This window comes from Oncorhynchus clarkii, unplaced genomic scaffold (genome assembly GCF_045791955.1).
Source record: "Oncorhynchus clarkii lewisi isolate Uvic-CL-2024 unplaced genomic scaffold, UVic_Ocla_1.0 unplaced_contig_558_pilon_pilon, whole genome shotgun sequence".
NCBI classification, from domain to species: domain Eukaryota; kingdom Metazoa; phylum Chordata; class Actinopteri; order Salmoniformes; family Salmonidae; genus Oncorhynchus; species Oncorhynchus clarkii.
Genome location: NW_027260877.1, coordinates 102,820 through 125,217, shown reverse-complemented (window position 1 = coordinate 125,217; position 22,398 = coordinate 102,820). Strand labels below are relative to the sequence as shown.

Here is a 22,398-nt window from a genome sequence, read left to right as displayed (position 1 = left end):
TACTGGCCAGCCGCTGCCCTCATCATCACAGGATATCCTCTGTCTTGTCTCTACAGCGTGTCATACACATAGTCAGACAGACACTTGGTTAGTGTGTGTGTGTGAGCTGGGAATACTTTCACTGTGAATTTCCCATCCAGTGACTGACCCAGCCTGGTAACACGACTTACCGCAACACACACACACACACACACACACACTCAAGCAATTCACACACAAAAGCTCCTTTAACTCATGTCTCATTTCCTTGTTGCTGTGTGTCACAGTCTGGTCAGTCCTTGGAACTTTCCCTGTCTGACTGAGTAGTGGTCAGTGGTACTAATAATAGGACTTCTGTTCTTCTGTGTGTGTTGCGTGTGTGTTCAGGCCCAGTCATTGGAGAGTTCCTGCCCTTGCTAATGCCCCTTCTGCAGAACTGTCTGGACCCAGAGAGAGACCCTGAGATGAGACTACACATCTTCACCATGCTGTCCAAACTGCTGCTGGACGCTACACACACACACACTGGACACCAGGGGTGAGTTCTGAACACACACACACACAACCAGCCGGTCCCATCTGAATCCCTCCCCCTTGGCCCTAACCCTTCAAAGTTTACATATCTGTAAGGTTGAAGCAACACTGCTTAAATACCTCTCCAGGCATGCTAACATGGGGGGGTCCAAAAGGAGGGATAGGGAGTGATATGGGACCGGCTGATACACACAGACTCCCACACACACACAGACACACACACACACACACAGACTCACACACACACACACACAGACTCACACACACACACACAGACTCACACACACACACACACACACACACACACAGACTCTCACACACACACACACACACAGACTCACACACACACACACACACACACACACACACACAGACTCCCACACACACACACACATACAGACTCCCACACACACATACAGACTCCCACACACGCACACACACAGACTCCCACACACGCACACACACAGACTCCCACACACACACACACAGACTCCCACACACACACACACACACAGACTCCCACACACACACACAGACTCCCATACACACACACACACACACACACACACACACACAGACTCCCACACACACACACAGACTCCCATACACACACACACACACACACAGACTCCCACACACACACACACACACAGGCTACACACACACACACACACAGGCTGCCAAACACAAACTGACGCAAGGACACGCGCATGCTCATGCACGTAAATTTACATACTGTACACACACATGCATACACACACACACACACACACATGCATGCACATACACGCACACATACACACACACACACACACACACGCATACACACACACACACACACACGCATGCACTTACACACACAAACCTGTGTCCACCACAGACATAAAAAATGCATGATAAACACCTAGCTCCTACACCTACAGCTAAGTCGCAGAGTGAAAACAGGAAGTACCTCTGGTTTCCCGACATGCCACAATATGGGTAAAGGAGAGGTGAAAGTTCAGTAATGGTCTTAGATACACACAGTTAAAGCTAGGCTGGACCAGTATAGCCCAGGTTGACTTTCCACAGGCTCGTTAGCGCAGGCTGACCTAAACCTGTCACGTTTGTTTTCATTTCTCCAAACTGCCCTGAACGTGATGTGTTTCTCCCCAGGCGTTATTAGCAGATTTAGCACAGCTCATGTTTTTCCAACTTCCCCTCATTAACTGTAGAATTAGCAGCCCAGCGACACGGGACCCTCGTCAACAGACGTAGTTGTCAATGATGTATTATGTACAGCAAGTCTATGGTAGCTTTCCCATCTCAGGCTCTGCAGACTGCAGTGGGTCTGTTTATTCTCTATGAGGCTTGGGCTATATAGAGTCTATGGCTACTATAGGAGATTGGTCATAATAGGAAAAACCATGGGTCTAATTTCCACTAGTAATGGAGGGGACATGCCCCCCCCTACCCCTACTTTTGACTGTTTATATTTCTCATTACAAGGCTGAATTTAGAATTCATAGAAGCCATAGCTCAAATGTGTTGAAATGAGCTTTACTTGGCCTAAATTGTCCTCCCCGTCTCACTAATCTGGATGGAATCTACCACCACAGGCATCTTGTTACATCTGGGACCTACCAACATGAAACATACCTATCAATATGCCTCTGATGGGGGGGGGGTGTATTTTGGTTTGATCTATCCGTCCTCAGTGAGTTAGTAACGCCAGGCCTCATCACCACCCCAGAGTGATCTTTCAACACTGTTAAGAGGGATGGAGCGTTGAGACTAACTGAATGATTGGAAGAATGAATGACAGAATTAAACTTGTATTGCCCTGAAGAGGATTTGATCTACACATCATGAGTCACATTGTAAACAGACACATACAACTAAATCACCTGTGGAGAGGCTACCTGTCACCCACGCATTCCACATTACATTCAGTCAAATCCAGACCAGGATATTAGCAGACAATCACATGAAAGACTCCTCATGGGGTCCCTGAATATCTCTGTTATCTCCGCCTCTCCAAGCCATTTCCACATAGTCCATCTCTCTTCCCCTCCAGCGCCTCTCTAGCGCCTCTCTAATCTTGGGGAATGCATTAAGTTAAGCCGGGGCCTTGTGGTCTGTGGTCTCTGCTGTGGCTCCTGCGGTCGCAGCAACAGTTGTCCCCGTCACTCAGTGGGGTAACTCGTCAGCGTGGTCCCCAAGGGTCGACCGTGACTGCCCGGGGTGCAGCGCGTGTCACCGTGGATGTGTACATAATGTCTAGGGTCATGTGGAGGTCAATCTGGGTAGTTATTATGGTGTGGAACCCTTTTAGTCAAACTGGCCAAAGGAGTTGGTAGAAGCAGACTGACACCCAGGCTAGAAGTCAGACATTAAGACATTAGCATTGTGAACTCCAAGCTCCAGAGGAGTGATAGGCTACATCCATCCCATAAAGGTAACAAGCAGAGCCTCTGTCCTTCCCCAACTCTCTCTTCCTCTCACAGGCCACCTATGCTGTTTAGTGTTGACTTGTGCTTTTAACCCAGGGCACCTTGGTAGTTAAGTCATCATAGGAAGATCAGTAGTGAGTGATTATACAGTATAGCAACTTTCATCTAAGGGCACCAGGTCTTCTGGAAGTTTATACTATGAAGAATTCATATTGACAGATAGGGTTGGAAGCATGAGTTTTTACTCACCAACGTGATGTGTGGTCAAAGACTTAGTAAGTTAGTTGTAGTCACGATCTGGTTACCTATAAGTACAAACATAGTTATTAAATATTTATTCACTTAATTCTGGAGATCTTCTCATCTACCCACAATGCACTATTTTTCAACGGCATTTGGAGGATCTACTCTGTGCTACAGAGTTTATATTCCAGCTCGGTTAGCCACTAGCCACTAATGTTAGCCACTAGCCATAAAGTCAGTGAAGAGCAGGCTGCATGGCAGCACGTGTCCCATGCAGCAATGCTCTTCACTGACATGGGGCACGTGTCCCATGTAGCAATGCTCTTCACTGACATGGGGCACGTGTCCCATGCAGCAATGCTCTTCACTGACATGGGGCACGTGTCCCATGCAGCAATGCTCTGTAGCAACTAGAAAAGTAGAAAAGTGAGCTGTATCTTTACATTGGGACTTTTAATGCATATACTAATGCAAATCCATTTGTTATATGTGGTTACAACCTGCCTTTTTTTAAGTAATACCTTCCCGCACACAGTCTCTCCCATGTAGAATGTTTGTAGTGCAGCACACCCACACAGACACACACTTCCATCTCATCAAGGCGATAATGATAATGATGCACAGTATCTCTCTATAATACACTCTTTGTTCCTGTAACAAAATGACATAATAACATGTCGGCAGCAGAACAAAGAGAAAGGAAAAGGGAAGAGAGAGAGTATCCTCAAACATATGCCTTAGTTCCACTGACACATAATGGCTTTGTTTCATGTGGATCTGTGGGCTGCTATTGAAGGTTAAGGTAGAACAGAAATAGAGAGGTGGGCTGCTATTAAAAGTTAAGATGAAATACAAGTAGAAAGGAATGTGTTATGGGAGAAAGAATACACCCCACACTGTGAAAATGACAGATACAATCAAAGTTCTTCTTCAGAAAGAGGTGTGTGTTGTTGGCAAGGAAGGTCTGTAATTGCTGTCTGAGATTTACAGCATAGAGCTAGGCAGTGTAGAGACCCGACAGGCTAGCAGTGTGTGTGTGTGTGGGGATGTGTACATGGGGATGTGTAAAACTGCCTCCTCAGCCAGAAGTGTCCCCACTTGCGCTGCCAAATAGCTAGCTATTCACGTGCCGTGATTGGTAAGACACTTCAGGAGGGTGGTCATGTGTGCTTGCAAAGAAGCAGAGGTCCTGTGTTCGGGCCTCGGTATGAGCCGAATCAGGAGGAAGCGGCCCTCGATAAGCAGCGTGACGTCCTTTACATGCGCGTTACTTGCTGGGAGTAGCACTTGTCTTGAGTCAGACTGTGTAAACGTGTGTTGGGTATCAAACTGACAATCATATCTTATTGTGCCTGCGAGCGCCATGCACACTATTGATGGGATTGGTCAATGCGATGTGGAAAGATCCATTACTCTTCATGGCATCCTTTCCATCCACTTCCATATAGGACAGATAGAGAGCAGGGAGAATAGAACACATGAAGGCTGCTGACTGGCTGCATTAGTGGGAGATAGGCTCCCCCTACTGGAGAATAGATGGTACAGCCCGCTCCAACATGTAGTCACACAGAACAGAAGTATAATGGGGGTGTATATAGGGATTATAGAGACTGCTGCCAGATTTTGCACTTACAAATACCACATGTCAGTGTTGGAGAGAAATGGGGTGCCGGACTCATAAATTAACTGTGTGTGTGTGTGTGTGTGTGTGGGCGCAGGCAGGCAGGGAGAGGGAGTGTCTGTCAGTATGATTGCATTGGCAGGAGAGTAGAGAGTGAGTGAGAGAAGAGGAGAAACAAAGGACATCCAGATGGTCCCCTTCTCTTCATCCCCTGTTCCCTCTCTTTCTGCACCTCTAGTCTTAGTATCCACAGACCGGCTGGCTGTGGGAAACATGGCCGTAGATACAGCTGTGTGTCAGTGGTTTGTCACTGTGTAGCGCTCAGTAATCTCCAGTAGCTGCCTGGTAGCTCTATATTACTCATATTCTCATCAAGTGTTTTCACATCGCGACACATAGGACAAGGAGGCTACTTCCCAGTCTGCTCATCCTGACTCTGATGATGTTGCCTATTTGTACACTGACTGCATCATTCATCACCATATCGTTAGATTATATTAGGTATTCCTAGACTTTTCTGCAAAGTTTTTAGGAATTTCATAGTGAATTATTCGATAATAGACCTGGGACTAGACCATTTCTTTATTTTCCGAAGAAAATAATGTATTTGTCCTTATCGTTAGAGAATTTCTTGGGAATGTGGGAACTAGAGTGTCACTCTACTAGAGCCTTCAAACTCATCTCTGGGCCTAAATGCCAGTTCCACTGTGTGTTTTCATTGTTCCCCTCTAACCAGGGACAGATTTAGACCTGGATGCCAGTTCCACTGTGTCTTCATTGTTCCCCTCTAACCAGGGACCGATTTAGACCTGGATGCCAGTTCCACTGTGTTCTCATTGTTCCCCTCTAACCAGGGACAGATTTAGACCTGGATGCCAGTTCCACTGTGTTTTCATTGTTCCCCTCTAACCAGGGACAAATTTAGACCTGGATGCCAGTTCCACTGTGTTTTCATTGTTCCCCTCTAACCAGGGACCGATTTAGACCTGGATGCCAGTTCCACTGTGTTTTCATTGTTCCCCTCTAACCAGGGACAGATTTAGACCTGGATGCCAGTTCCACTGTGTTTTCATTGTTCCCCTCTAACCAGGGACCGATTTAGACCTGGATGCCAGTTCCACTGTGTTTTCATTGTTCCCCTCTAACCAGGGACAGATTTAGACCTGGATGCCAGTTCCACTGTGTTTTCATTGATCCCCTCTAACCAGGGACAGATTTAGACCTGGATGCCAGTTCCACTGTGTTTTCATTGTTCCCCTCTAACCAGGGACAGATTTAGACCTGGGACACCAGGTGAGTGTAATTAATGATGAGGTAGAACAGAGAACCAGCAGGCTCTGGACCTCGTAGGGTCAGAGTTGAATAGCCCGGTACTAGAGAGCAGATTTTTTGGGGTATTTCTTAGTGAATCATTGGAGAAGTACTTTGTTGAGTGGGGACTGGGGAGGAGAGACGGCTTCAGAACATCTACTTCTATCCAAGACGTGTACTAATGTAGGAATCAGTCCATTGGAATAACTGACCGACTTAATTAATTCTCTCTCTTCTCTCGCTCTCTCTCTCTCCCTCTCCATTTCTGTCTCTCTCTCTCTCTCTTCCCCTCCCCCACGCCTCTCTCTTCCCATCTCTCACATTTCAAATGTCATATTATGTCTATATACAGTGTTGTAATGATGTGAAAATAGTTCAAGTACAAAAGGGAAAATAAATCAACATAAATATGGGTTGTATTTAAAATGGTGCCTCTTCACCAGTGAAGAACAAACACCATTGTAAATACAACCCATATTTATGTTGATTTATTTTCCCTTTTCTTGTGGAAACAGGTCACAAATCTTGCTGCTGTGATGGCACATGCTGGTATTTCAACCAATAGATATGGGAGTTTATCAAAATTGGGTTTGTTTTTCGAATTCTTTGTGGATATGTGTAATCTGAGGGAAATATGTGTCTCTAATATGGTCATACATTGGGCAGGAGGTTAGGAAGTGCAGCTCAGTTTCCAGCTCACTTTGTGGGCAGTGTGCTCATAGGCTGACATGGCTCTCAAGAGAAGACAGGCTTTCTCAATAGTAAGGCTATGCTCACTGAGTTTGTACATAGTCAAAGCTTTCCTTAAGTTTGGGTCAGTCACAGTGGTCAGGTATTCTGCCACTGTGTACTCTCTGTTTAGGGCCAAATAGCATTCTTGTATACTCAGTTTTTTTGTTAATTCTTTCCAATGTGTCAACTAATTATCTTTTTGTTTTCTCATGATTTGGTTGTGTCTAATTGTGTTGCTGTCCTGGGGCTCTGTGGAGTGTGTTTGTGTTTGTGAACAGAGTCCCAGGACCAGCTTGCTTAGGGGACTCTTCTCCAGGTTCATTTCTCTGTGGGTGATGGCTTTGTTATGGAAGGTTTGGGAATCACTTCCTTTTAGGTGGTTGAACTCTCTCTCTCTCTCTAGGAGGTTCTGTGAGCACCTGGATGTGTTTCTGTTGGAGTTGCTGCTACCTAACCTGGTGTGGAAGGCAGGTCGTACTGCTGCAGCTATCCGTACCTCAGCTCTCTGCTGTCTGCTAGCCCTGCTGCAAGGGGGAGCCATCCCGCCCAGCCAGGTAAACACACACAAAGGTACCTTCACAAATGAACACACACGTAGAATCAGAGCTGCCATATCTGTCAGCACCATCTTACTAGCCTGGTGTATAAACTCTGAACTTTGGCTAAAAAATATGTTAGCATTGTCAGAAATGCTACAACAAGGTAGCACATCATTGGTTCTTAAATTATAAATGTAATCAAAACTGTTGCTCATACAACCTTATTCAGTCTGAAAGGTGGCAAGTCTGATGGTCAGTTTATGGATGCTGTAGGCTCGTTCTTATTCGATGCCTAGATAGTGAGCTAGGTCAGGGAAAGAAATAGTCCTTTTTTCCCCTAATGTTAATGACCCTGTTAAAACTCCGGTTCTCAGTAATGGCATGACGACTCATGACCAGAGGCCTCCAATCAAGTTGATTTGCAAAGTTTCATCAACATCCATGTCATATTGGTTTAGATATGATGGTAGGGAGCTTTGAATTTAATCAAACCATACTAATAATTATATATATAAAAAATATATTTTTCATTAAAATCAGTGGTCTCCATCATTCTTAAATGGAAGAAGTTTGGAACCACCAAGACTCTTCCTAGAGCTGGCCGCCTGGCCAAACTGATCTATCAGGGAAGAAGGACCTTGGTCAGGGACGTGACCAAGAACCTGATGGTCACTCTAGCTCTAGTGTTCCTCTGTGGAGATGGTTGTCATTCTGGAAGGTTCTCCCATCTCTGCAGCGCTCAACCAATCAGGCCTTTATGGTAGAGTGGACAGACGGAAGACACTCCTCAGTAAAAAGCACATGACAGCCCGCTTGGAGTTTGCCAAAAGGCACCTATAGACTCTCAGACCATGAGAAACAAGATTCTCTGGTCTGATGAAATCAAGATTGAACTCTTTGGCCTGAATGCCAAGTGTCATGCCTGGAGGAAACCTGGCACCATGCCTACAGTGAAGCATAGTGGCAGCATCATGTCTGGAGGAAACCTGGCACCATGCCTACAGTGAAGCATAGTGGCAGCATCATGCTGTGGGGTTGTTTTTCAGTGGCAGGGACTGGGAGACTAGTCAGGAACGAGGGAAAGATGAACGGAGCATTATACAGAGAGATCCTTGAATGAAACCTGCTCCAGAGAGCTCAGACTTGGGCGAAGGTTCACCTTCCAACAGGACAACGACCCAAAGCACACAGCCAAGACAATGCAGGAGTGGCTTCGGGACAAATCTCTGAATGTCCTTAAGTGGCCCAGCCAAAGGGCCTCCCGGGTGGCGCAGTGGTTAAGGGTGCAGCGCCAGCTGTGCCATCAGAGACTCTGGGTTCGCGCCCAGGCTCTGTCGTAAGTTCACCTAGTTTAAACCATTGGGAGAGTTCACCTAGTTTAAACCATCGGGAGAGTTCACCTAGTTTAAACCATCGGGAGAGTTCACCTAGTTTAAACCATCGGGAGAGTTCACCTAGTTTAAACCATCGGGAGAGTTCACCTAGTTTAAACCATCGGGAGAGTTCACCTAGTTTAAACCATCGGGAGAGTTCACCTAGTTTAAACCTCTCTCTCTCTCTCTCTCTCTCTCTCTCTCTCTCTCTCTCTCTCTCTCTCTCAAGACTAGAGCAAGGGACTGAGTGGGACTGTCTGCCCACTCAGACATATTCACACCCTCTCGACCGTCTGTTTGTCCTTGGGACTGTCTGCCCACTCAGACATATTCACACCCTCTCGACCGTCTGTTTGTCCTTGGGACTGTCTGCCCACTCAGACATATTCACACCCTCTCGACCGTCTGTGTTTGTCCTTGGGACTGTCTGCCCACTCACACACTCAGACATATTCACACCCTCTCGACCGTCTGTTTGTCCTTGGGACTGTCTGCCCACTCAGACATATTCACACCCTCTCGACCGGCTCAAACACCACTTTGCGTTGCACCACTTTTAAAATGGTGTTTAACAACGGTGAAAACAGTTTGGAGAACACTGGCTGTGTGTGGGTGTGTTCCTTTCCACAGGCAAATCAAACCGGGCTTTGTCTGGGGAGCATTGTTCCAGTCCTTCACTCCTTCCTGTAAAAACAATTAGCTGCTCCATTTACACACCGCCCCATCAGATAGACACTGATGTCATGTTAGATCACTTTAATGCCAAGCCCTCTCTCTCTCTCTCTCGCTCTCTCTCTCTCTCTCTCTCTCTCTTTCTCTTTGACCCTCACTCATGTGATCTTAGACCAGCTCAGGGATGGTTGTGTTCTGTTGTTGTCTACCTGGTCCAGTGTCAGTCTGCTGCAGCTCTGTCCTGCTGTGCTTTCCCCATCACTCCCACACTCACAGCCATCTCTGTCCAGTTCCTCCTCTGTTTAAAGTGTTTGGGAAGTCAATTGGTTATATAACAGGGTCTCCAGTGTCAGACCTGTGCTTTGGATTACTGTGTGTACTAGAGTGATTCACTGGCTACCTGTGAACATAACATGTATGAAATGTGAGTTCAGCTTTCCTGCTCTTTCGCTGCCAAGTGCCCACACACTATTTGCACAGTAGTAGTTGTGTACCGTAATTTCTGGACTATTAAGCGCACCTGAATATAAACCGCACCCACTGAAGGTGCCTACCGGTACATTGAAACAAATGAACTTTACACAGCCTTTAAACTAAACACGGCTTGTAACAAAAATAAATAGGCTTTAACTAAACACGGCTTGTAACAAAAATAAATAGGCTTTAACTAAACACGGCTTGTAACAAAAAATGTAAAAATAGCAGTAAACAGTAGCCTACCAAGAAAGTAATTGGTCACTATCTTCCTCCTCCTGTGCACTGAAACCACTGAAGTCATCTCCTTCGGTGTCAGAGTTGAATAGCCTCAGAATTGCTTCATCCGATGTTGGATCGCTGCCCTCTTCAACACGCAGCAGTCCAGCCTTTCCAAACCCGTTGATGATAGTGGATTTTTTGACAATGCTCCACACTGTCAGTAGCTCTATTTCCTTTTCCAACAGCCAGATCGATCGCCTTCAACTTGAAAGCTGCATCATATGCATTTCTCCGTGTCTTTGCCATGATGAGGGTGACAAAATGACTACCGTAATCAGAATGATGGGAAGTTTGAGCGCGCTCGATTTACGTCACATTATGTGACGGTGCTCAGTTTTTTTGGCGGCATGAATCTTGTGAAAGCGGGAAAAATCCAGAAATTGGCTGCGTCATTGTGTAAGCCGCAAGGTTCAAAGCCTGGGAATAAAGTAGCGGCTTACTTCAGGGCCATCTCTAGCCTATTGCGGGCCCTAAGCAAGATTTGGTTGGCAAGACATGTTGCCATGGGGCAGAGAGAACTGCAATTCTACATGTTGCCATTGTTGCAGAGAGAACTGCAATTCTACATGTTGCCATGGGGCAGAGAGAACTGCAATTCTACATGTTGCCATGGGGCAGAGAGAACTGCAATTCTACATGTTGCCATGGGGCAGAGAGAACTGCAATTCTACATGTTGCCATGGGGCAGAGAGAACTGCAATTCTACATGTTGCCATGGGGCAGAGAGAACTGCAATTCTACATGTTGCCATGGGGCAGAGAGAACTGCAATTTTATAACATATATTTTATGCAATTCTACAGAGAGAAATGTGCAGTTTTTCAGCTAATTTCCTACCCATTTGGGGTGGAGAGATTTTTACAGTTTTAAAGCACATTTCCTGCAGTTCTACACATGTTGAAATGAATGATGCCATGTTAACATGATAGTCATTCTCACTCAGATAGGCTAACAAAATCATTGGGGGCCCCCTGGAGCTCAGGGCCCATGGGCATGTTCCCCGTGTGCCCGGTCAGGATACGACCATGTTTACCAGAAGTGTAAATAGCTAGCTAAACTAACTACCAATTAAAACTTGGTTGCTGACATGGATAGTTGAGTGACTGACATAAAGAGAGAAAATGCTGATGCACAACCAAATGTTCTGTTTTTATCTCTGTGTCTGTAGTTACTGGCCGTAGAGGAGAGGCTGAGCCCCCAGGTGTTGTCTGCTCTAGAGGAAGACTCTCAGCTGTCCAGACTACTGGCCTGTCGCTCTCTGTCCACCCTGCTCAAACTGATAGGACCCAGTCTCCGCCCAGATGCCCTGAACAACATCTACCCTGGTACTATACTGGTGTCTCCCTCTGTGTATCCTGTCTTTGTTAGGCATACTGTGGGCAAGAGAGGAGTTTGCTCTATCTTTCATTCTCTCTCCTTCTCTCTTTGTTCCTCTCTCAATCCTCTCTCATTCCCTCTGTCACTGACACACACCTTTTTTCTACAATGCATCCATGATTGTTTATGATCCTATAGAAATAGATTTAGACATTCTAATTTAGTCATTCTAATTTGTTCCCATCCTGCTCTCTGTTTGTGTCTGTGTGTCTCCTATCTTTGCGTGTCTCTGGGTTCTTTCATAAATGTGTGTGTGTGTGTGTGTGTGTGTGTGTGCCCTCAGAGGTGCTGAAGCGTCTGGATGACAGCAGTGAGGAGGTGAGGGGCGTGGCCCTCAGGGCTCTAGGCCTATGGCTTGCCTCACTGGGGAAAGACTACAACTCCCAGCTCTACAGTCAACACCTGGAGGTCCTGTTCCAGCAGCTGCTGCTGCACCTGGATGACCCAGACAGCCGCGTGCAGGACACTGTGCTTGGTGAGACTCACAATACCACATTGGTCTAATCCTAAATCAACCCTTAGACCAGGAAGAGAGGTCATGACAACCCTTAGACCAGGAAGAGGGGCCATGACAACCCTTAGACCAGGAAGAGGGGCCATGACAACCCTTAGACCAGGAAGAGGGGCCATGACAACCCTTAGACCAGGAAGAGGGGCCATGACAACCCTTAGACCAGGAAGAGGGGCCATGACAACCCTTAGACCAGGAAGAGGGGTCATAACATCCCTTAGACCAGGAAGAGGGGCCATGACAACCCTTAGACCAGGAAGAGGGGCCATGATGGAAAAGATGGTATGGAGGAGAAACAGATGAGATTGGAAGACATGAGATGGACAGACAGACAGATACCATGATGGTGGTGATGATAGCTAGTGAACATGAAGTGAGTGAATATGGCTTGATGTTGATCAGGTGGGTAGCAGTAGTGCTCATGTTTCACAGGCTCTGTCCTGTCTCAGTCAGAGTTTAAAGAGTTGATCCCTACGTCTAACAGCCCCATACACAAAACCACATTGCTAGGATATCAGATCCCCCTTTTCCGTCGTATCAAAGGCTATCTATCCACCTTTTCCACTCCATTCATCTTTCACGCTGACCCGTGCGAAGCCCCCCACTCCACACACACACACACCACCACTCCCCTCGTCCATCACGGGGCTGGGAGTGGGTCCAGAGGCAGAGGAGTGTGTGTGATTGACGCTCCGTCATCACCCCTGAAAAGCTACACAACTTCCCTTCTGGATGACAGTGAGTATATAAGCGAAGGTCCTGTTCATAAACATGATTTACATCCCAACCACTGAACATCCTGTGGTCAAGGTTACTGATCTGATACCCCGACACACAGCCAGAACACATCATATTAACTCTGATAAAGGTTTCAAACGGAGTGGAATCCACAGTACGGTGGCTGTTGTTGCATCAGCTCTGTCCGACGTTGTCACAAACGGCATCCTATTCCCTACATAGTCAACTACTTGGCCCTGGTCAAAAGTAGTGCACTATAAAGGGAATAGGGTGCCATTTGGGATACAGCCCCATTGATGTTCTTTTCCCTCCATATGAAGATGGGAGAATATGGTTGAATCATCAGGCGTTTGTCACAGATAATCAAGGAGGAGCCTCCATGAGAAGCAGAGTGAAACTCCAGCAGTGTTCTCCGCTAAGGCCCCACATCCACACTACAGGAAACACACTCAGACCTTCTGCCAATAAATAACACACACACGTATGCACATTGCTCGCACGCACACACACACACACACACACAAAGACAGATACTCATGCACACATGTACACACACACAAATAGCCATGAAACCACAGAACCGTCAAACCCTGTCGGAAAACACCAGGCATGGGAGGGGGAAGAGACAGGGAGGAAAGGGGTGAAAGAGGGATGAGAGAGATGAAAGAGAGGGGGATAACATGGAGTGGCTGTGTGGAAAGATGAGGGAGAGGGGTCTCCATGTGGTTGTGATTAGGGGGTTGTTCTCCTGGGTACAGGGGGGGATGGAGGCTCACATTATCCCGCTAAGGGCTGCCTATCCTGGGTGTGAGGGTACAGGGATTTGGTGTAGAGGGTTGGGGTTGATAACAGGTTTTGGGGTCAATTCCATGTCAATTCAGTCAGTTCAAGGGGTGAGTTTAAATTCCAATTGCAGTGTCCCTCAGAAAAAAATGAAATGGAATTGACCCCAACCCTGGTCGATTGATACAGGCAGTAGGGAGGTTAGCGGTGCCTCTGTGTGTGTGATATGCATGCACATGTGCGCTGCTCTGCTGTAAACGTGTGTGTGGATGAGCTCACCCAGTGCTGACTGATAGCTGTGTCGTACCCCCGTACCCATAACCACAATCCTCCCCACAAATCTGGAGACATTCTTTGTCTCATGTCTGTGTTTGAAGCTTTTTTCCTCCTTCCGTCTCTCTTTCTTCCTTTCTTTCCTGCTTCTATTCTTTTATTTTTGATCCCATTCTTATATGGTTCTTGAATTTCAAAGTCATCTCCCAAGAGCTTGATGTCTGCTGCTCCTCTGACAGTATGATGGACAGTACTGCCACTCCTCCCGCTCTCCCCCTCTCTCATCCCTCTTTCCCTGTTCCCATAATTCCTTCCTCCCATAATCCCACAGCCCTGGCAGCGCGGCTGCTGCTCCACACACACACACACACACCCCGTGGTTGGCACACGTTCAGGGGAATCACCGGATCCCCTCTCATCACAAGTCATCATTGTTCTCCTTTGTTCAAAAGAGCTCAGAGAAAGAAAAAAACACTATTTATACACACAAGTCGCAAAAATCCCCCTTGGTCACCACTTGAGGAACAAAGCGGATTCCGAGGTGTATCGAATGCTGACTTGACGTGAACTAACTCATCCCAACTGACAGGAGTATCAACACTGTACAGCTTCAGTTACGCCATGCGGTTTCCTCAACACTTACTGTTGGCTCTACTTCAAGTAATTCCATAGCATCTTTATTACCATCAAATACCAGTGGTATCTGTCCTGTTGGAGTGGATGTCACTGTGGTACAACACCCCCATCTGGTGGTGAACGTGAAGTGCTCTTTTTGTCGGGACTATTCACTCTTTATTTTACCTTTATTTAACCAGGTAGGCTAGTTGAGAACAAGTTCTCATTTACAACTGCGACCTGGCCAAGATAAAGCAAAGCAGTGCGACACAAACAACAACACAGAGTTACACATAAACAAACGTACAGTCAATAACACAATAGAAACTATGTACAGTGTGTGCAATTGTAGAAGAGTAGGGAGGTAGGCAATAAATAGGCCATAGAGGGGAAATAATTACAATTTAGCATTAACACTGGAGTGATAGATGTGCAGATGACGATGTGCAAGTAGAAATACTGGGGTGCAAAAGAGCAAGTAATAATATGGGGATGAGGTAGTCAGTTGTGCTATTTACAGATTGGCTGTGTACAGGTGCAGTGATCTGTGAGCTGCTGCTTAAAGTTAGTGAGGGAGATATAAGATTCCAGCTTCAGTGATTTTTGCAATTCGTTCCAGTCATTGGCAGCAGAGAACTGGAAGGAAAGGAGGCCAAAGAGGAATTGGCTTTGGGGATGACCAGTGAGATATACCTGCTGGAGCGCGTGCTACAGGTGGGTGCTACTATGGTGACCAGTGAGCTGAGATAAGGTGGGGCTTTACCTAGCAAAGACTTATAGATGACCTGGAGCCAGTGGGTTTGGCAACAAATATGTAGTGAGTGCCAGCCAACGAGAGCATACAGGTCACAGTGATGGGTAGTATATGGTGCTTTGGTGACAAAATGAATGGCACTGTGATCGACCTCATCCAGTTTGCTGAGTAGAGTGTTGGAGGCTATTTTGTAAATTACATCGCCGAAGTCAAGGATCGGTAGGATAGTCAGTTTTACAAGGGTGAGTTTGGCGACATGAGTGAAGGAGGCTTTGTAGAAATAGGCAGCTGATTTTAGATTTAATTTTGGATTGGAGATGCTTAATGTGAGTCTGGAAGGAGAGTTTACAGTCTGACCAGACACCTAGGTATTTGTAGTTGTTCACATATTGTAAGTCAGAACCGTCCAGTGTAGTGATGCTAGTCGGGCAGGAGGGTGCGGGCAGCGATCGGTTGAAGAACATGCACTTAGTTTTACTAGTATTTAAAGCAGTTGGAGGCCACGGAAGGAGTGTTGTATGGCGTTGAAGCTCGTTTGGAGGTTTGTTAGCACAGTGTCCAAAGAGGGGCCAGAAGTATACAGAATGGTGTCGTCTGTGTAGAGGTGGATCAGAGAATCACCAGCAGCAAGAGCGACTTCATTCATATATACAGAGAAAAGAGTCGGCCCGAGAAATTAACCCTGTGGCACCCCCATAGAGACTGCCAGAGATCCGGACAACAGGCCCTCCGATTAGACACACTGAACTCTATCTGACAAGTAGTCAGTGAACCAGGCGAGGCAGTCATTTGAGAAATGTGGGAGCAAACGGTACATATAGGGACAAACATAATACTGTAGAGCAAAGGTGTACATTAGACCACAAACAGAAAGCGGACAGGAAACCAAAGATTAAACAGACATAAGTGCTTAGGGTAAGATAGACATATATATTAATTTTAGGACACGAGAGGGTCCTGCCACCATTGTAATCTAATCAAGAGCGGATACAGGCGTTATTAGGCATGAACAAGCAGGAAGCCTGAACTGAAAGATAATGGTGGCCGATAACCTGAGGGAAGTAACTTCATTAACATATGGAATGGACTCATATACTGTGTGATAAGAATACGGTGATTGACAGAGTCGAAAGCCTTGGCCAGGACGATGAAGACGGCTGCACAGTACTGTCTTTTATCGATGGCGGTTATGATATCATTTAGGACCTTGAGCGTGGCTGAGGTGCACCCATGACCAGCTCGGAAACCAGATTGCATAGTGGAGAAGGTACGGTGCGATTCGAAATGGTCGCTGATCTGTTTGTTGACTTGGCTTTCGTGGATTTTAGAAAGGCAGGGCAGGATGGATATAGGCCTATAACAGTTTGGGTCTAGAGTCTCACCCGCTTTGAAGAGGGGGATGACCGCGGCAGCTTTCCAATCTTTGGGGATCTCAGGCGATACAAAAGAGAGGTTGAATAGGCTAGTAATAGGGGTTGCAACAATTTTGGTGGATGGGATTGGCCAGGCAGTCCATCAACAGGAACAATATGTTGTTACTGAACTGGATAATGGGTTTTGGGTTTTGGGTCTGCATTACATTGGGTACCAGGTCTCTACATCACCTTCGATCTGCCTCCACCCGAGAGAGAAGCCCAAGAAGGTGAGGGTGTTTGTTGATTATGAGGAGGGCAAGGTCTCATTTTTCAATGTGGAGAACAGGTCTTATCTTCTGTTTCACTGGATGTGACTTCACTGACAAAACCCCGGTGGTAATATTGATTGGGATAACTCTGCCTTCTTCAACCCCGGTGGTAATATTGATTGGGATAACTCTGCCTTCTTCAACCCCGGTGGTAATATTGATTGTGATAACTCTGCCTTCTTCAACCCCGGTGGTAATATTGATTGGGATAACTCTGCTCCATTGGACATCTCCCTTGTCAATCACTCAGACTGAGAACGGTATTGTGTACAAAAGTAACAAGTACAGAAATGCTGCCAAAAATTACTATTAAAATCAATGTATAGTTGCAAATATTCTCTGGTGGTTTCTTCACTGTCAGTCCTCATAAATACAATTACATTGAATCAAATTATTCATTTCCAATGAATGATTGCAGCCAGTGACAATAATCCACCCCAATATCTTGACTTTGTTATTGTGTTGAATTCATTTGTGTGGAGTTCCTCAAGGTAGTCGACGTGTGTGTGTGTGTGTGTGTGTGTGTGTGTGTGTGTGTGTGTGAGATAATCTACTGTTACTTATTTGTGTGTGTCCATTTCCACTTAACCCCTGACTGTCTCATGTCTGTCTGTGTGTCCAGAGGTCCTGAAGACCGGCAGTGGCGTCCACCCAGCCCTCCTTAAGCAGGAAGTGGAAGCCGTGAGGGACAAACAGCGCACCCCTGTCTACTGTGACCAACTGCTCCAGCACATCCACTCTCTACGCAAGGATACAGTGTAGAGATGCATAGTACTGGAAAGATCTACTGATGTGACAATACTGGTCAAATGAAGATCCTATATCTGTATGTAATCTAGACATCATATAGATTATATTTCTATGGCATACCAAGAAAAGTAAACCTGGAACTGCAACTCTCACAAATGGTCATGTCCGCCATGGACTCTCTCTCACACACACACACACAGTATATACACACACACACACACACACACAGCTGTCACTAAGAGAGTGATGCAATGATATGGGCATCCCGAGACATGACTTGACACATTGTATCTATGTATCTAACAGCTCTAAGGCAGGTATCTATTTGTTTTACCCTGTACAACAAGAATATTGTCCAACTGCTGAGGTTCTCTTAGAGCTCAAAACTGTTACCCTTTTTCAAATCTACCCCAGAACACATGGTTGTACTCTGTGATTTTGTTTGTTCGTTACTATGCTTTTTAATTGGTTTCTCAATGTTGATTGTTGATATTTCATTCTGTTGTGCCTTGATTTCTAGACTGAATTGACTGTTTATCTTTGATAAATATAATACATTTTCACTAAGTGCACTGTGGTTTGCTTTCTTTTGTAATGTGTGGTCACACTAGTGTTCCAAATGGCATACTGGGGAGGGCTTTCACGTTGTCATGCAGGGTTCTAAAAACCTTTTATCTGTGACATATACTCAGTGGCCAGTTTATTAGGTACATCCATCTAGTACCGGGTCAGACACCCCTTTGCTTACAGAACAGCAGGAATTCTTTGGGGAATGGAAACATTGCTCAATTGGTATCAAGGTACCTAACATGTGCCAGGAAAACATTCCCCACACCATTACACCACTGCCACCAGCCTGTACCGCCATGGACTCATGCTGCTTACGCCAAATCCTGACTCTGTCGTCAGCATGATGCAACAGTAACCGGGGTTTGTCGACCAGGCAATGTTTTTCCACTCCTCAATTGTCCAGTGTTGGTGATCGCGTGCCCACTGGAGCCGTTTCTTCATGTTTTTAGCTGATAGGAGTGGAACCCGGTGTGGTTGTCTGCTGTAATAGCCCATCCGTGACAAGGACTGACGAGTTGTGCGTTCTGAGATGCCGTTCTGCACACAACTGTTGTACTGCGGAATTATTTGCCTGTTGTGGCCCGCCTGTTAGCTTGAGCGATTCTTGACATTCTCCTTCGAACTCTCAAAAACAAGCTGTTTTTTCCTTCAGGACTGCTGCTGACTAGATGTATTTTAGTTTTTTCACACCATTCTCCGGTAAACCCTAGACTGTCATGCGTGAAAATCCCAGGAGGCCCGACGTTTCTGAGATGCTGGAATTGGCGTGCCTGGCAAACCACGCTCAAAGTCACTTGTTTTGCCCATTCTAAAGTTCAATCAAACAGTAACTGAATGCCTCAATGCCTGTCTGCCTGCTTTATATACAGTGGCAGTTTTAGCATGTAAATCTTGGTGGGGCAAAAAAAAAAGAAAGTGTGATGCATGCCAGCAAAGCCACTACACATACAACACTAAACAATACATGAATTACACTATAACTGTTACGGTGAGTGAATGAGGACCCAAAAGCGAACTAACTTAAACAGAGCTTCTTTAATAACCAAACATAGGTAGGCTCAGATAGACCGGCAGATTCGGACAGGACAGGACAAGGTTACAGCAAACATGACGATAGTCTGGCTCAGGCATGAAACACAACAAACAAGAATCCGACAAGGACAGGAACAGAAACAGAGAGAGATATAGGGACCTAATCAGAGGGAAAAAGGGAACAGGTGGGAAACGGGGTGAATGGGTAGTCAGAGGAGACAAGGAACAGCTGGTGGAAAGCGGGGGAGAAAAGGTAACCTAACAACGACCAGCAGAGGGAGACAGGGTGAAGGGAAAGGACAGAGACAAGACACAACATGACAGTACATGACAGTACCCCCCCACTCACCGAGCGCCTCCTGGCGCACTCGAGGAGGAAACCTGGCGGCAACGGAGGAAATCCTCGATCAGCGCACGGTCCAGCACGTCCCGAGAGGGAACCCAACTCCTCTCCTCAGGACCGTACCCCTCCCAATCTACGAGGTACTGGTGACCACGGCCCCGAGGACGCATGTCCAAAATTCTACGGACCCTGTAGATGGGTGCGCCCTCGACAAGGATGGGGGGGGGGGGGGGGAAGACGAGCGGGGGCGCGAAGGACGGGCTTGATGCAGGAGACATGGAAGACCGGGTGGACGCGACGAAGGTATCGCGGAAGAAGAAGTCGAACTGCGACAGGATTAATGACCCGAGAAATACGGAACGGACCAATGAACCGCGGGGTCAACTTGCGAGAAGCCGTCTTAAGGGGAAGGTTCTGAGTGGAGAGCCAAACTCTCTGACCGCGACAATATCTAGGACTCTTAGTTCTACGCTTATTAGCAGCCCTCACAGTCTGCGTCCTATAACGGCAAAGTGCAGACCTGACCCTCTTCCAGGTGCGCTCGCAACGTTGGACAAAAGCCTGAGCGGAGGGGACGCTGGACTCGGCGAACTGAGATGAGAACAGCGGAGGCTGGTACCCGAGGCTACTCTGAAAAGGAGATAGCCCGGTCGCAGACGAAGGAAGCGAGTTGTGGGCGTATTCTGCCCAGGGGAGCTGTTCTGACCAAGACGCAGGGTTACGAAAAGAAAGACTGCGTAAGATGCGACCAATAGTCTGATTGGCCCGTTCTGCTTGACCGTTAGACTGGGGGTGAAAGCCGGAAGAGAGACTGACGGAAGCCCCAATCAAACGGCAAAACTCCCTCCAAAATTGAGACGTGAATTGCGGACCTCTGTCCGAAACGACGTCTGACGGAAGGCCATGAATTCTGAAAACATTCTCGATGATGATTTGTGCCGTCTCTTTAGCAGAAGGAAGCTTAGCAAGGGGAATGAAATGAGCCGCCTTAGAGAACCTATCGACAACCGTAAGAATAACAGTCTTCCCCGCTGACGAAGGCAGTCCGGTGACAAAATCTAAGGCGATGTGAGACCACGGTCGAGAGGGAATAGGAAGCGGCCTGAGACGGCCGGCAGGAGGAGAGTTACCGGACTTAGTCTGCGCGCAGACCGAACAAGCAGCCACGAAACGACGCGTGTCATGCTCCCGGGTGGGCCACCAAAAACGCTGGCGAATGGAAGCAAGCGTACCCCGAACGCCAGGGTGGCCGGCTAACTTGGCAGAGTGAGCCCACTGAAGAACGGCCAGACGAGTAGGAACGGGAACGAAAAGAAGGTTCCTAGGACAAGCGCGCGGCGACGGAGTGTGAGTGAGCGCTTGTTTTACCTGCCTCTCAATTCCCCAGACAGTCAACCCGACAACACGCCCCTCAGGGAGAATCCCCTCGGGGTCAGTGGAGGCTACTGAAGAACTGAAGAGACGAGACAAAGCATCAGGCTTGGTGTTCTTAGAGCCCGGACGATAAGAAATCACGAACTCGAAACGAGCGAAAAACAGCGCCCAACGCGCCTGACGCGCATTAAGTCGTTTGGCAGAACGGATGTACTCAAGGTTCCTATGGTCAGTCCAAACGACAAAAGGAACGGTCGCCCCCTCCAACCACTGTCGCCATTCGCCTAGGGCTAACCGGATGGCGAGCAGTTCGCGGTTACCCACATCATAGTTACGTTCCGACGGCGACAGGCGATGAGAAAAATACGCGCATGGGTGGACCTTGTCGTCAGAGAGGGAGCGCTGAGAAAGGATGGCTCCCACGCCCACCTCTGACGCGTCAACCTCGACAACGAACTGTCTAGAGACGTCAGGTGTAACAAGGATAGGAGCGGATGTAAAACGATTCTTGAGGAGATCAAAAGCTCCCTGGGCGGAAACGGACCACTTAAAGCACGTCTTGACAGAAGTAAGGGCTGTGAGAGGAGCTGCCACCTGACCGAAATTACGGATGAAACGACGATAGAAGTTCGCGAAGCCGAGAAAGCGCTGCAGCTCGACGCGTGACTTAGGGACGGGCCAATCAATGACAGCTTGGACCTTAGCGGGATCCATCTTAATGCCTTCAGCGGAAATAACAGAACCGAGAAATGTGACGGAGGAGGCATGAAAAGTGCACTTCTCAGCCTTCACAAAAAGACAATTCTCTAAAAGGCGCTGGAGGACACGTCGAACGTGCTGAACATGAATCTGGAGTGACGGTGAAAAAATCAGGATATCGTCAAGGTAAACGAAAACAAAGATGTTCAGCATGTCTCTCAGGACATCATTGACTAATGCCTGAAAGACAGCTGGAGCGTTAGCGAGGCCGAAAGGAAGAACCCGGTATTCAAAGTGCCCTAACGGAGTGTTAAACGCCGTCTTCCACTCGTCCCCCTCCCTGATGCGCACGAGATGGTAAGCGTTACGAAGGTCCAACTTAGTGAAAAACCTGGCTCCCTGCAGGATCTCGAAGGCTGAAGACATAAGAGGAAGCGGATAACGATTCTTCACTGTTATGTCATTCAGCCCTCGATAATCTATGCAGGGGCGCAGAGACCCGTCCTTCTTCTTGACAAAAAAAAACCCCGCTCCGGCGGGAGAGGAGGAGGGGACTATGGTACCGGCGTCAAGAGCTACAGACAAATAATCTTCGAGAGCCTTACGTTCGGGAGCCGACAGAGAGTATAGTCTACCCCGGGGGGGGGTGGTTCCCGGAAGGAGATCAATACTACAATCATACGACCGGTGTGGAGGAAGAGAGG

General features: G+C 47.2%; 1 protein-coding gene across 1 annotated transcript in view; it reads left to right on the top strand.

Moving 5' to 3' along the window:
- LOC139402045 (dynein axonemal assembly factor 5-like) overlaps positions 1 to 18,243 on the top strand; it is a 69,629-nt gene extending 51,386 nt beyond the window's left edge. The window contains exons 9-13 of the mRNA XM_071146099.1: positions 367 to 517; positions 7,256 to 7,406; positions 11,360 to 11,516; positions 11,852 to 12,043; positions 17,549 to 18,243. Of these exons, the coding sequence (XP_071002200.1) occupies positions 367 to 517; positions 7,256 to 7,406; positions 11,360 to 11,516; positions 11,852 to 12,043; positions 17,549 to 17,688 (791 nt within the window). The 3' untranslated portion in view covers positions 17,689 to 18,243. The remainder of the gene's footprint in view (positions 1 to 366; positions 518 to 7,255; positions 7,407 to 11,359; positions 11,517 to 11,851; positions 12,044 to 17,548) is intronic.
- Positions 18,244 to 22,398: the final 4,155 nt, after the last annotated feature.